The 16,466-nt window shown below is 38.7% G+C and overlaps 1 protein-coding gene across 7 annotated transcripts in view; it reads right to left on the bottom strand.

Moving 5' to 3' along the window:
- Window positions 1–16,466, bottom strand: part of FAM49B (family with sequence similarity 49, member B) — a 124,687-nt gene that overhangs the window by 40,452 nt on the left and 67,769 nt on the right. For 5 of the 7 annotated variants that reach the window (XM_010844322.1, XM_010844323.1, XM_010844324.1 and 2 more), the window contains one exon: window positions 10,092–10,131. In XM_010844322.1, the coding sequence (XP_010842624.1) occupies window positions 10,092–10,131 (40 nt within the window). Of the gene's footprint in view, window positions 1–9,861; window positions 9,881–10,091; window positions 10,132–16,466 lie in introns of all 7 variants that reach the window. The other 2 variants (XM_010844325.1, XM_010844326.1) reach the window with 1 other exon arrangement.

The raw sequence follows: 16,466 nt of genomic DNA, 5'->3' as shown, positions 1-16,466 counted from the left end.
CCCATATCTAGAATAAAGCCTGGGATGTTGCAGGTAGTAATAAATATTTATTGAGTAACTGCATGATTAAAAATACACGAAGAACTTCCCTGGTGGTACAGTGGATGAGAATCCGCCTGCCAAGGCAGGGGGACACGGATTCAATCCCAGATCTGGGAAGATCCCATGTGCTGAGAAGCAGCTAAGTCCGGGAGCCACACCTGCTGAAGGCCGTGCCTAGAGCCTGTGCTCCATGAGAGAGGCCACCGCAGCTGCGACAAAGAGTGCCCCTGCTCTCTGCAACCAGAGCTGCGAGCAGCAATGACACAGTGCAGTGGTTTTGGCGGGGGGTGGGCAAGAAATTAAAATGTGTCTGTAAAATTATAGGAGTATTCCAAAGAGGAGAAAACAAATACCAAAATAAACACTGACAACTGAAAACTCTTGCGTTGAAAAAAGAAAAAAGAAAAAAAGAAGACCTGAGAATTTAGGAAAAGCTTACTCCCTTCTCAAATACTATGAACATCAAGAAAATTACAGTTTGCCAAGATAACTTACAAAGAGCCTAATATCCTCCCAAAGCCATAAATATGGCTCCAAAATACAAATAAGGAGACTGGCCAATATCAGAATTCTGATCTTTGTAAACCTGAATTTTACTCATAACATTAAACAGTAATAAGCTTTAAGGTATGGGTTTAAATGTTAATTTCCTTTAGACTATATATCCTCCAAAGAAACTATCTGGGAATTCTTCACATCTTCTGATAAAAAATTAAAATCAGAGTGTTAATTGTGCCCCCTCAAAATTTTACGAAGACAAATTCCAAAATCAGGCCAATATCCATTATCATCTTCAACTCAATAAATGAATAAAGAACACAAAGAAATATGAAGTGTTAAGAGAAAAAGGAGATACTGAAAAAATAGTTCATTCTTTCTAACAAAACTTAAAAACAATCGATTTCATAAGAACGCTTTAATATCATCCCATTTAATTTATGGTGACTAAAAATGCGTAAATGTGAAAAAAAATTTGTCAAAATGATCACTAGAGACTACCGTTTTTAGTGTTAAATACAAATTTCTTCTATTTACCCAAGCTTGGAATTCTAGGCAAAAAGGTCTTCTTTTGCCTAGGATTACATATTATCATACAATGTTCCTGAACCATATTCTGTTGCATATAAAATTTTACTTAATATTAAATACGCTACTTCTCGATCTTACAGCTATTCAGACCTCTGAAAATCTTTAAAATCAACAAAATGGTGGGTACGGAATTCAGCTATGCTTCTGCTTTACTTGTCTACCAAGAAATTTTTGATTCTCATATAAGCTGTACCATGACTCTGAAGCAGTATTAAATGGATGGAAAATGAGTAATGAAAAACGTGACACCATGTTCACTAACAATGGTACACACGTGAAGGCCAGGAATGACTCCAGAGTCACAAGCTTACGTTTTGTTCCCACTCTTCAGTTGTGTATTCAGAAACTACTACACAATGTAATGTAGCAAACTGCAGCTTGTACAAGCAAAAAATAATGAATCCCTTTAATAGTTCTCCTTCCAAAGACAAACTACCAGAGACACAAGAGAGTCTGGAATTGCTTTGTGACTATATTTAACCAAGTAGTTATTACATGTTTAAAAGTCTGCCTTACTGTAAAAAGTACCAATACTGTACTCTGCAGATAATTAACAACACCTTCAGCAAAAAAAAAAATTACTAATAACTTCCACCTGCTGGAGCCTGTTGAAGAAATAACCAAATTCACATGCTCTATCTAAGAGAGTAATTACAGAAATGACACACACTGAAAAAAGCCTTCCATCAGTCTACTACACAGAAAATGTTGCAATCTGATGAATAAAAAAGAGAAAGGCAGGTAGAAATTCATAGGGCTTTGCTATCTTGAAAGCCATTACATAACTGCAGTGCAATATTTCTAGGTCTAAGGTTTAAGGACAAAAACATTTCTCAAGAGATTACACAAAGCAGCAAGTACAGGCTAAAATAGTAGAAACCTGAAAATAATTCAAGTGATATCAACAATCTCACTTGGCATGCTAGCTTCTGAAATAAATAATTTCAGGCATCATCTTCTTCAAACACTGCACAAAGTTCTGTTTGCAGACATGCTTCTATACTGCATCACCACCACCATTTGAAAGCAAATGCCAATTTAACATTGCAGATGAACAGCAGAAGTGACTCCAGCTGGCAATAATAGAAGAATAAAGAATTTTCAATAGGTCAAACTTTTAAATCTATTACAATTAATAACATTATAACAATTCTGATAAATTTTCAGATTTATTCATCTACCTCAGAAATTTATTCTACAATGATTGTCAGCTTTGGCCTTAGGTGAATATTGAAAAGTGAAAGTGTCAGCTGCTCAGTCATGTTTGACTCTTTGCAACACCATGGACTGTAGCTCGCCAGGCTCCTCTATCCATGGAATTCTCCAGGCAAGAACACTGGAGTGGGTAACCACTCCCTTCTCTAGGGATCTTCCCAATAACGATATTCACTTTTGCGCTTAGCTGAATATTAATTATTTGCCAAATGGTATATTCAGCGTGGTGGTGGTTTAGTCGCTAAGTCGTGTCCGACTCTTGGCGATCCTGTGGACTGTAGCCTGCCAGGCTCCTCTGTCCATGGGATTCTCCAGGCAAGAATACTGGAGTGGGTTGCCATTTCCTTCTCCAGGGGATCTTTCCGACCCAGGAATTGAATCCAGGTCTCCTGCATTGTAGGCAGATGATTTACCAACTGAGCTATGAGGAAACCCAAAGGAAATACTCGATATAGGACAGGGTTCATATTCAATAAATATCTAATGAATTAACTTAATGACTGTAAACAGGTGAGTCCAATGATATTTCTTTAAAGGATCAGTTAGGTACACAGTAGTTTAAAGGAGAGGTATAATCATAATTCCTTCTTAGCTTCTGATATAGCTGCAATTCACACTAGGAACACAGCAGTTAATGGTATTAAACACACTAGTTTTATGTAAGAAGGTGAAAATCCCCAATAGGTGAGCAACAGTATGCTGCTGCTGCTAAGTCACTTCAGTCATGTCTGACTCTGTGCGACCCCAGAGATGGCAGCCCACCAGGCTTCCCCGTCCCTGGGACTCTCCAGGGAAGAACGCTGGAGTGGGTTGTCACTTCCTTCTCCAACGCATGAAAGTGAAAAGTGAAAGTGAAGCCGCCCAGTCATGCCCGACCCCTGGTGACCCCATGGACTGCAGACCACCAGGCTCCTCCATCCATGGGAGGTTGCCATTGACTTCTCTGAGCAACAGTATAATGGAGACAAATAACCAACTCAAACAAGTCTGCCAATAAAGCATCTGCAATAATTAATATGATGTTACTCTGTCTGCTCTCCTGATGGCACTGCAAATGTAAATCACACACTCACCTTCCTGCTCCTACGTCTCCCCTGTCCTCCCCGCCTTCTTGCCAACAAGAGAAGCTGCTCAAAAGAATCATTCTGACACGATGACAATGACAGTGACAAATACCTGCTCGTTACATGGTACAACCAAGATTTCCCTTCTGCTCCTGACCTTGCTGTTTTCTGATCTTTTTTGTGGTAAACGTGCTTAAGCAGAACCTGAGCTCCCAGGACTGCAAGTCTCTCCCCATGTCTGGTTCCACTAAAATTGCAAAATAAGGAGACTCCTCATTCTCTCTGTGACTCTAGATTCATAGAACCTTTCCCCCTCCCACCTGAACCCTTAGAGCATGAGCTATCCAAGAACAAAAATTCGGAGAGGAAGCATGAAATTGCTGTTACTGTCGTCCTTAACGCAACAGGGATAAGCAAGTGCTGAGGAGTCAGAGGTGGACTGTGATGGTTATTCACCTGTTTCTCACTCCCCACGCCAATCTTTCTATAATCTGCTTTGTGATGTTGGGACAAGGAAGCTGTAAAGTTCACGTCTTAGACTACTTTGTCAGCTGAATGCTCAGTATATTGCCTGGGGGAGCCATGAAAAAAAAAAAACTGGAAGGTGGGAAGAAAGAAGGTTCTTCTTTCTGTTTTTCAAGTTCTGTTAGCAATTCCTGTGAGTAAAAGGCAGCTGTGGTTCCAAGTTCTAGTTTCTGTGGCACTCCTGGCAGCAGGGAAAGGCCTAGCTGCCCCCTTCAGAGGTCTAAGCATCCAGTCTTCCTCCTCCAAGCATCTAAATTCTTCCTAATCCACCTCTTGCCTTTTGCTTTAGAAGTGATGGCTACTTCCTGTGGGTACCATTAATATCTAAGTTACTTCATCTGATATAACACATATATACTTGGTCTTTATCACCAGTTCCTTACACAGAGCTCCTAAATACCTTGACTTTCCGGGGTGGCAAGAGCCTCTTTCGTTTTTGTAGCTGACTCTTGGCAAGCCTCTAGTTAGCTTCAAGATGGGGACTGGTTGCCACGAAGACCAAGGCATAACCAGAGAGCTGCAACTTTCAGCCCCAACTCCTGACCTCATGGCATTCAGGCCGGAGCAGCCCACCTCCACATGCCCTTAGCCACTCCACTCTACTGAAGTCCGGGTTGATGTTGAATCAGAGAGCGCCTTGGATGTTAGGTTAAGGAATTTTATTCTTTGCAATGAATATATTCTCTATTCTCTGTAAAGGAAGGGTTATGGGTGGCATTAAACATTTTTTAATTGTAAAAAAAGAATTGAGTTTGATCAACGGCCGATGACTTATCATCAGTCAGGCTTGCGTAATGAAGCTTCCAGGCTGGTAAATGCAGCTACCCACTGGAAGAGTGGGACAGCCCAACTCCACAGGGACAGAAACGTCTGTGCTTAGGACTTCCAGACCTCTCACCTTATGTACCTCTTCACCTGGGCTGTTCATTTGTATCCTTTATAAAATCCTTTATAATAAACTGAAACAAGTAAAGTGTTCCCCTGAGTTCTATGAGTCATTGATCAAAGCAGATCGCTAAATGTGAGGAGGGAGCTGTGGGAAGCCCTGATTCATGGGAGCTGGTGAGAGGCAGAGGAGGCCAAGGACTTGCGCCTGGCATCTGGAGTGGGGGACAGTCTCATGGGACGGAGCCCTTAACCTGTGAGGTGTACACTCACTGCACACAGTTAATGTCAGAATCAAAAGGAAGTGCAGGACACCTAGATGGTGTCTGGAGAGTTGGGGAACTGGTGGGTGTGAGGGAGAAACTCCACACATCTGGTGTCAGAGGTGGTGTTGGAAAACAGTCCAGAATTGGTGACAGAAGTGTTGTACGTAGAAAACACAGACCCCAGCATCATTTTGCTTGGGCTTCCAACACTTGTGTAAATACATCTACATATTAAATTTCCTGTTTTAAAATACTTAGCAAGGTTTCTGCCCTCCTGGTTGAAATCTGACTTATACAGAGGAGCCCCAAAGAATAATTAATTCTTAATTATTATTATTGCCAATACTGTCTAATCTAGCCTCACCAGGTAGTGTAGCTCCCAATAAGGTGACACTGATTCTCCTTACTCTGAAAAATACAAAGACTGAGAAGCAGGATCTTAGGTGTTTCTGGGTGCCCAGCTACAGTATCATTATAGTAGTACTAAAATCTCACAAGCACATGTCAAGATCAATATATTTTATTAGTCTAGCAATTACATGGAGTTAACTTACTGGCCTTAAAGAAATGTGACATAAAGAATGGAATGAAAATTGGGGGATTTTGATTTCTAGTTCTGACTCTATCACAAAATATGACTTTACATGAGTCAGTTTACTACTCAGACTGGACCTCTCACATTTCTTCTGGCTGTGATTCTACACATGGTACAATACACCTTTCCTAATGCTGACATCTAGTGGATACACTTAAATTTAGCATTTAAAAATGAATAGTCTTAGTTACGCTATTTTAAGTAAAAGACTTACTAGGATGCCTGGTTATGTGCAACAAGTACAATAAATTAGCAGACCAATATTGCTCCTTAACTGAAAGTGAACCATGATAAAATAATATTACATCAGATTGTCCTGGCATCTTTGAATTTGATTCAGAGATAATGGGTACTCTTCCATACACCCACCCATTAAAAATTAAACCACTATGAAAATTAGCTGCCTGAGTTACAAATTTAGAAGAAAGTAAAGAAATGCTTCCTGCTCAAGTGTCTGCATTCAGGGACAGACACAGGATATGCCAAGGGCTAGTACAAATTTCTAAGGTAAGTGACTTAGGAGTGTTTAAGATAGTGTATGATGGAAACATGGAAAAAAAAAATCCTGAAACTCAAAATTACCTGTTTTATAAGGATTTATTATGAAGGTTTCTCTTTCAAAACTATGACCACTGAACAAAAACAGTATTCCGAATTTACTTTCTTAAAACCTACCACTATTTTGAAATCATGAAAAAATTATATATATCAATACCTGTATGTGGTAAAAATAAATATATTAAAATGCAAGGGAATGATAAACACAATTAGGATACTGGTTATCTCTGGGAAGGCACAGGGCCATAGGATTGGCAAACTTCAAAGGTTTAGGAAATACTCTAGTCCCTCAATGGCTAGTAGAGTCATGGGATTCTTTTTAAGCTTTTAAATTCCTAAATAAACTCTAGCCTCTGGCAAACATTCTATTATATTATATAGTCACTACTCAATAAACAGTTGAATTAATGAATGAATTACAATTCAAGTGAAAACAGCTTGTTCATCAAAGAAGAGCATATCTAAACCAAGGGCATCCGTAAAAGGTGCAGCTTTAGGTCAAATGAAACAAACTGCAACTTTACAAAGTAGGAGGTAAGCTTATGGAATGTGCTACCTACAAAGGAATAATTCAACTATAAGTTGAATTAAATCCACAAAAGCTGAGAAACTCAATTAAGGGTAAGGCTAACAGGCAAAGGTTTATTGCTAGCACATTAAAGCTGGTCTAGACAGCAATGATATTTTCCCACAACACTTTATCACCACTGAACAAATATTCATTGGTATTTCTCATGTTCTTATGCATTACAGTGAGAGCCAAAATTCTTAAAATCTTAATCCTTAAACCTTATATTTATCCTCAGAAAAATCGCCTTTTAACATATCTTGGCAGGGAGGTTAAGGGCTACAGAGACGTTCTCGTCCACTACATATACACATTCTGCCTCATTCTCCAAGAATGAGAGCCCCTGATTTCTCTCCCAGCCACCAACCTACAGCAGAAAGGGCAAGGAACTCGGGCCTCACTCCCAGGTAAGAAGGTCTCAAGGTGGTGAAAAGGAGGAAATACGAACCCACCATCATTCTTTTCCCTCACAGATTTCAGAGCAGGAAGGTGAGGGGGAAAAAACAGGAGACTTCCAAGCTCAAAAAAATCTGCCAGTATTTGATATACACAAATAAGAATTTCTAATTATTACATTATGACTGTAATGGTTAAGAGGCTCTTAAAAACTGTCCTTCAGGAACTTCTCTGGTGGTCCAGTTGTTAAGACTCAATGCTGCCACTGCAGGGGGCACAGGTTCAATTTCTGGTTGGGGAACTAAGATCTTGAATGCCACAAAGCACAGCTAAAAAAAATGTTTTAATTAAAAAAAAATTTTGTCCACTTTCCCTCATAATTTGAATTAAAAAATAAAGTATTCTCTGAAGAAAGAATTCCATTTTCTTGGGGCGGGGGGGGAGACTGTGGTTTCTTCTGTTTTTTGGCTGCACCATGTAGCACATGGGATCTTAATTCCCCACCAGGGATCAAATTTTTGCCCCCTGCACTTGAAGCACTCTTCCTATCCACTGGACTGCCAGGGACGTCCCTGTGGTTTCTCCATAATGTTAACAGTCACCATGAGGAGTGAAAGATACCAGACAGAAAGGCTTAATATCCAAACATCAACGAATAAGAAAATCTTAGACCAGGAAGGGACCATCCACACTAGCCTTGGACTGATTTTAAGCTTCCAAAGAGAAATAAACTTCTGTTGTTTATGAACCTAGTTGGTGGTCCTTTGTTAAAGCAGCCCAAACTAAGACATGCACTAAAATGGAAGACTCAAGGTTGACCATCTAACCTTAGTAAGAATGTATTCTACAACATCTATTTATGCCAAGTTGTAATCGAGTCTCTGCTTAAATACTTTACTCTGCATGAGTAGTACATCCAAAGAGGAAGTCATTCTGTTTTCAAATGACACCTTTCTAGACTTGAGTCAATTTTTAAAAACTTTTTTAGAAACTTCAGCCAATAATCAAATGACACACAATCTGACATGAACCCCACTCTCAACCACCACACAAAACTTGCATGAAGCTGAATCATGTTAACTTCTCCTCCTTGGTCCCAGTTTTCACTGGCCTCCTAGAACCAAACTAACCAAACAATCCCTGTGCTGCTTGACAGTGCAGCTTTTAAGGACATCTTTACAATATGGTTTCACAGTCAGATTACAATGATAAATAGAATCAAAGGACCACAACCAAAAAAAAAAAAAAGCCCCACAAATGTTCTATTCAAAACAAGCAACTGGAAGACACTTGGTGACATTTTACAAGTCTTGACCTTTTTTTGTGCTTCCATAACACAAGCATCAGAGCACTTACTACTCGCATCCTCCTTATGACAATTATGACATTTCTTGTGCTAAACTTTAAGTATCTCAAACTGGTCCGTTATTTTTTACATGTTTATTTCATGTTCCTTGAACTAGAATATGTGTTCTTTGAAGGCAGGATCTCTCCAAGGTTTAACTCATCTTCTACTCCCTTTTCTATAGACTATGTTGCTATTTCTGTGATTACTGATTAGCAAATAGAAGTTTTTTCAAAGCTATTTCTGTTAGGATATTTCTTAAGGAATGGATGTGTAACTCTACTTCTTTAAGATTAGTTATACAGACACAAAAAACTACACTTACTCAAACATGATGGACAAAGAAAGGTCTAATGGATTTTTCAGTAATAGGAGTTCTTTATCTGAGGTTGAGAGAGAGAATTTGGTGATCTGTGAACCTGAATGGGAAACTTCTCACTAACCTTTATGTGAAATTTAGCAATTCCTTATAGGATTATAGGCAACAAGCCACAGTAGGATTAGAAATATCTACTGAATGTGTCATTGATAAAAATCACAGGTATTTTCATATTACAATTACTGCCAATTCATCATTATTTAAAATTACAGTACTTAATAGAATTGTCACTAAAGCTTATTCTCTAATGTGAGAAACATATATAATGATCAAAAATCTGTCTTTTTAATATTTGTTAACTGTATTTCAATAATAACTGTTTCTTTTTTAATTCTATGCATTTTACTTCATGAAATCATGGATCATTATTAGAATTCATGAAACAACAGCAAAATAAAAGGGAGGTAACCCCTGCCCTATAACAGAGAGTGTAGGTAAGGTGATTACAATTCCAAAGAATGACCATAACTGTCATAATCATATCCATTTTAAAAAAATGACAGGCAAGTTTTGAAATACAAATACCTGCTTACGATTATAAAAAACACAGAAAGGGACTTTAAGCTGATCATTTTCACTTAGACAACACAAAGTATATCTATAGAAAAATTAACTTTCAAATACCTATTAACTTGTTATAATTAAAACAATCAAGGATTGTAAACAGTAAGGCACTGAGGACCCTTTAACAGTGACTATTTACTGCTGTTGTTGCATTCTTTACTTTTACAATTTTATAAAAGGACCAAAACCCATTATAGGTAGAATTCTTATTTAAGAAAATACGTAAAAATGTCTTTCCTTCTAGCTAGCTTCAAAATATACACATACATTTTATTTCTAACTACTAGAACTATGGCTTAGAGTTTTCCTACTCAACTATACTGGTGATAGCTTAAATGACTTAGAAAGGAATTCAAGGAAAAACACATACCTCTCCTATTGAAAGGAAGCTGTAAAAAAAAAGTTCCAATTAATCTACATTACTTCCCATTCTAAGCCAGAAACTACACAATACAGGGTATTTCCTACAGACATTTTTAGCAGTTCAATACTATGCACAGAACATTTTCCTTAAATTATGTTTAGCAGATACCATTTTTCATTTAAACCATAACTTTTCCCATGTATTTGAATAATCATTTCCCCCAAAGACATATTTACCTTCAGCCAGTGCTGGTGATTCTGTTCCTGTCCCTCTTATCTGTTTAAAGAAAGGAAAAAGGAAGACAGTCTAAAACATTATTATAATTTACAACAAAGTTTAATTTTATTAAAACTAACTTTAACCACAAATTTCATCAATGTTATCATGTATCACATGCATAAGCCATGTCTTTCCCCTCTTGGGTGAACTCAACAACTACTTATGGAGGACTTACTAAAGCCTTATCTTAAGCCCTGAGAAACATCAGTAAGTGATATACCCTAGTTGTCACCATCAAGATATTCAAAGACAAACAGGTGTACCAAGTACTCAGTTCTCATCATAGCTCATTGAAGCAGGAGGTAACGAGAAAAAAAATAAATTCTTTATTCAGATGACAAGAGAAAAACTAGCAATTCCTCTTTATTGTAAAATTATCAAAAGAGGCATGTTTCTATATTCTTGTCACAGTTTAGGTTCAGTTTCAGTGTATTAGAAAATCAGTTTTACTACAAGTACTAAGATCCTTATATTCCATGACAATAATGTCAGAAGCACATCTGGCAAAACTCACTCAACCACAAAGTCCTCTCGAGGACTGGTTTTACTATTTCAAAGCTTTATTAAATAATGTTAGGTGAAATAAAGTTTGCAGAATGAGTTTAATTTTGTAACTAAGAACAACTGTAGCCATATGACTAGCTGAATTCACATAGAATGAGGGGAAACATTTGACTAATGTAACTAGTAACTTTAATGAGAAATTTCTTTTCCTATTTATCTGGTATAACCCAAGAGTCTGAGATTAACAAATGAAACAAAACTTTCTATGTCTAAAAGACTGGTAACACCTTGAGGGAGGAATCGTGCACAGTTTTCCAAGTGATATGTGATCGGACACACTCTTCCCAAGGGTGGAAATGTGGAGCTTTCTCTGATAGAGTAAAAAAAAAAAAAAAGTATACATATATAGGAACCAAAAGATGAACAGTAGATTGGCAACCTTAGGGTCCACTGAATTAAAAGTTCTGATTCTAGGGGAGAAGGGAAGGCACATCTGTCAGGAGATGCAGGAAGAATTCTGAAGCAATAACCAACAGGAGAATAATGGGGCAGGGTCCTATAAACTGACTCCTAACCATGAGGAGTTATGGCAGCTTCTACACAAGAGGCAGCAGACAGAGAACCGTGGGATAGGACTGAGGTGGCCCCGCCCACTGACAACTGCAAATGGTCAGCTATAGCAACTACAGCCCAGAAAGGATAAAGTAACCACAGGCACTGATCCCTGGGGGAAGAAAGTCTGGGTCACTCCACCAGGAAAATGCCTCAGCCTGTTGAAGGGTGCTGGCTGAAGGTGAGGACAATCTAAAATTAGTAGCTGACTGAACTAATGAACATTATTCCACTAACCCTTCTGTCATAAGTCTAATGTAAAAACTGTGGTCAGCCACCATCTTGAAAGCTTTGTAATAGGTGGAACTAAATTGCAAGCACTTAATGGTGGGTTGTACAGGACACCCTCCTGCCCTGCCTCTCCTCTTTACTCCAGCTGAGGCGCCTCCCCTTAGCTGCTTCCTGCACTGGTGGGGCTCACTTCCTGCTCAGAGGCTTTGCAATAAGAGACGCCTACAGGAACTCTTAGGCCATCCTGAGTCATAATGAACCTGGAAGTATGAAGGTGTTAATACCAAGAGCCTGGGCAATCACTGGCCATTGGGGAGATGAAGTCTGGTAGACAAACACCCTCTTCCTCCCACCAATAGGCGTACTCTTCATATCTTCTCAGGGGACTTCAAGATAAAGCCCAAATGCTCATAAAAGTGACCAGGTCAATAATACTCCCTTAGATTGACTTTCCTTTTCTGTTTCACTTGCCCCAGTTCTCAACTTCTGTTTCTTGTTAACACTTTTCCCAAGAAATCACCTGTCTGAAGAGGCCCTGTCTTGGGCTCTGCTTTAGGAGGTGGGAATAGGTCTAGACACGTGTCCTTCAGGACACCACACCTCCTTTCCTTTCTGTCCCACCTCACTGGATGCTCCCTTTTCATCTCCTGTGCTGAACTCCTCTGAAATCCCTGAACGCTGACATGTCCCAGGACCCAGATGCAAGTCCTCCGCTCTCCTTGTGACCTCATCCTATCTCATAACTTTCTGAATCTAAATTTAGCAAAATCTAAAACTTGCTCAAATTTATTTATCCAGTCCAGACACTTTTCTCCATCTCTGCACTTTCACAGCATTGCCTACTCAGTATCTCCACTAGGATGTTTTAACAGATAGCTCAAACTTAACATGTTCAAAATGGAACTCCTCCTCTCACTCCCCATGCCTGACCTACCTGTAGTCTCCCCCATCATTTGATGACACTTCTATCCTTACAGTTGCTCAGTTAAAAACCTTGGATTTCTCTGCAGTTATTCTTTCTCATATATCCCTTTTCAACTAAAACTCTCACTACCTAAAATCTTCATGCTTTCTCTTCTACCTCCTATTTACTCACTGTTGAAGGCTGAGCTGCATTAACAGTATTAGATCTACTATTACTTCTGTATTCAAGAGCCTCCAGAACAGGTGGTGCAAAGTGAGATGCTCAGATCATGTTGGAAGTGCTAGCTGGGGCTTCGTCTATAGAGTGCCACAGTTACTAACATGTCAGGCTAAAAATGCAAGTGATCCACTACTAGGTACTCATATAAAACCATTTTGAGATGTTATGAAGTAATTGAGTAAGTTTTGGAAACATTCAGTAGGCCAAAATAAAGAGTCTGAGGGCTGTATTTGGTTGATGAACCATCAGTTTGCAACTTCTGCTTCAGAACTTTGTATTGTTTCTAATTGCTGCTATACTACTAATCCTTAATCTGTTGTTATATTTTCCTCGATCAGATAGGAGATGAATGGGAGCTACTTATGTTCAAAGCCTAACCACTCTGGTTTTCCTCACAAGCTCCTTGTGGATCAATGCTACTACAAATGGAATGAATAAACACATTTTTGCTTTTCCTGCCAAAGGAAAACTCCTTCCCTAAGACCCACTGCAGCCACCCAGAAATAAAACAAGCGGCTTGGCTGGCCACGTGCATAAACCACAGAAGAAAAACCAGTGCCACTTACGTAACACCATGGGGGAAAGCTCTATTGATTGTTTAATTCTTAATAAATCAAGAATTAATAAAACACCTGTAACTTTTCACCCTTTGAAGGCAAACGTCAAGTCATAAGTAGTGAATATTAGATAATATGTAAATTAGACAATCCAGCATCTTATATCTATAAACCTAGAGGTTCTTTAAGTAAGTGTTAAAATTTCTTTGCCTCCAACAAAACATAAAATAGAAGAGTTATGACTTCAGAGCATTGTCAGCCACATTTACAGCTTTGCAGTATTTCAAATGATGGTACATATATCTAACTGCATTAATAAATGGTGTTGAAATAATCCCATGGAAAAGTCCAACCTTTTCCACTTAGGTTGCAGTTCTCCTCCACTTGGGTATATGGTAAAACCTAACTGAATTCAATTTTTTTAAGTTCCCCTTAACATACACAGAGCAATTTAAAAAGCTCTCTTAGAAAAGAGCACTTGAAATAAAGGGCCTACTCATTATACTCACAGATCAGACAATATTACAAAAAAGTGCTGCTGCTGCTGCTAAGTTGCTTCAGTCGTGTCCGACTCTGTGTGACCCCATAGACGGCAGCCCACTAGGCTCCTCTGTCCCTGGGATTCTCCAGGCAAGAATACTGGAGTGGGTTGCCATTTCCTTCTCCAATGCATGAAAGTGAAAAGTGAAAGTGAAGTCGCTCAGTTGGGACTCTTAGCGACCCCATGGACTGGAGCCTACCAGGAATTTCCAGGCAAGAGTACTGGAGTAGGGTGCCATTGCCTTCTCCGACAAAAAAGTGCATTATTACATAATTCCACCAAATATTTGGTAAGTTTTAAATCTGAGAACTGGACAAGGTATTCTGTGTCTATTTGAGAAAAAGGAAACATGCAAGTCTATAAAAATTTTTTGAGAGACAGAAGAACAGATGAGATGGATCCATCTTACTTATCAGAAATCAAAATGTTTTGGCCCTGAGATAGATATGCAGTGAGGAGAAGAGACCAGAAATTAGAATAGGTCCAACTGTATATACATGTTGAGAAAAGATAAAACCCAACACCAAATATTTATCACAAAGTCTGTTTATGTATATACCACTAAAAGAGATACCCTAGGAGATACTATGATGAAAAAGACTGTGCACTCTAAAAATGTCTAGTCTTAGCATAGCAATTAAAATATTTAAGGTGAAAATGAGTACCATGAGAAATAGCTGCACAGAGTGGTGCGGCAATCACGGAATTCCAGCTCGGAGTACAGCCTGGAAATCAGGTAGTAAGAAAGATTTTATGAAGCTATGGAGCTCTGGTAGCTGAAGCAGATTTTTGGAAAATGAATACAATCTGGACAAGAAGGAAAAGGTAGAAGGTACAAAGGGAACATTCCATGTGAGGAATGTATAATCATCACAGGGCAATGAAGAAAGAAAACTTTAATAAATCGTGATGAAGTAATTCCACACTAAACTAAGATACAACCTTCTCAGCCCACGTAGACTAGACAGAGAAGAGTTTAACCTCTTAAAGGACAAGGCACTGCTGCATACACTAGTGTGGCTGTGGAGCCTGAGCGCTGGCGTCGGACGTGCCGCCAGTGCTGCCGTGCGTTCATACACCAGGCTGCCGCTGCTCCTCAGTGTGGCGAGAAGACCCTGATCCCTAAATCCACCCACAATCCAAGAGTGACGTTTCTGTGCTGTGCCTGACATACAGATGTGGCCCCTCTCTGCAGAGGACAATCTGAAGAATTATCCTGGCTATACCCAACACAAATCTTTGTTGATATAAGTTAAAATTTTTTATGATATGTAGAGGTCTTGATACCTAATGCCAAATTGTTTTCCAAAGACAGGTCTCAATCTATAATGCCATCAGAACCATGCATCCTGGACATGAACTTCATTGTTTAAAAAGTAGAAGGTGTGCACTGCGGTGTTTCTGCACATACACATACAACATGGCGCCTTCTTTCACAGTCTTTTTACTGACCCACTAAAGCATGTTGACTCTTTTTACTCTGTATTTGTAAAACTAGTCCTTTCTCATTTTTCTATCAAAGTCTTACTTAAGAGGATCACTGTCACTTTTGAACTCCTAGATCAGACACTGTATATAAATGCATATGATAAAGTTAGACACTATCTTCAAAAACGATCTACTAGGCTGCCATTTCATAAGCACTTACTGTGTTTGAGATGTACTGTGCATGATTTATTTCACTGAAGACTAACAATCTAATCAGATTAAAATTATTAGCCTCTTTTCCTTGATGAGGCTTTAAAGGGTGAAGTAGCTTGCCCAGAGTCACATGAGAGGGAGAAGGGAAGGGAGGCAGGGAATGAGTGGGAAAATTATTTTTCAGGAAACTGTACAAGTAGTAACAGTTATAATATTCCTCTGTGTAACTGTGCCTTTCTGTAAAGTAAATATTGGGTTGGCCAAAAAGTTCATTCAAGTTTTCCTGTAACATCGTATGGAAAAACCTGAACAAACTTTCTGGGCAACCCAATGTTACTTTCCCATTAACATCCTCTGTAAAATTACAACGATTCCTTAAAGAATAAACCACAGCAGCATAACTGGAAAGCCTGAGGCAGTAGCTTCATAAAGATGATCACTAGGCTTTGGGAATGTTGTCCAGAACCTTCTTACTGATCTCCTGGCTGCTGTCATCACCAAGTCCTGATTACTGGACTTCCTACAATGGGATTTCTCTAAGACCTAAACTCAGGTATGTTTTGGAAAACACAGCAATAAACATACTGAAAGATGCATTTATGGACAACAGGTACTGTGATCATGCCAACCTAAAGATTCTACAGGCTTAAGTACGTTCTGTAAAACAAATACATAACCTATTTTGCAATTGCAAAAACTCAAATTCTTTAAAATAAATGTTTGTTTCAAAGAAAAGATATGAATTTTTAGTGTGGTTCATTTAATCTACTTCATATATCCAAAATCCATTATAAAATTTACACATATGATTAAATTTTAAAGGAATTATAAATAAGAGTGATAATACAGGCAAAATAAAAAATTACAATTCTATATATAAAGAAAATACCATTTTCCCAATGGCCAATTTTGGAAAAGATCAAATAAATATCTACTCATTTAACTACACATCCTCCTAAGACTATACAGGCTCCAAAATAATCAGTCATTGTGTTAGCACTGAAATGACCATCCCTTCCAGCTTCTTCCAGCTCCACCCCTCTCACTACCAACCCTCTTTCCACTCCTAGCCCTACTCTGAACTAAAAAGTTAAAAAAAAAG

This window comes from Bison bison, unplaced genomic scaffold (genome assembly GCF_000754665.1).
Source record: "Bison bison bison isolate TAMUID 2011002044 unplaced genomic scaffold, Bison_UMD1.0 scf7180017864199, whole genome shotgun sequence".
Lineage (NCBI taxonomy): Eukaryota > Metazoa > Chordata > Mammalia > Artiodactyla > Bovidae > Bison > Bison bison.
This window is presented reverse-complemented; position numbering and strand designations above follow the sequence as displayed.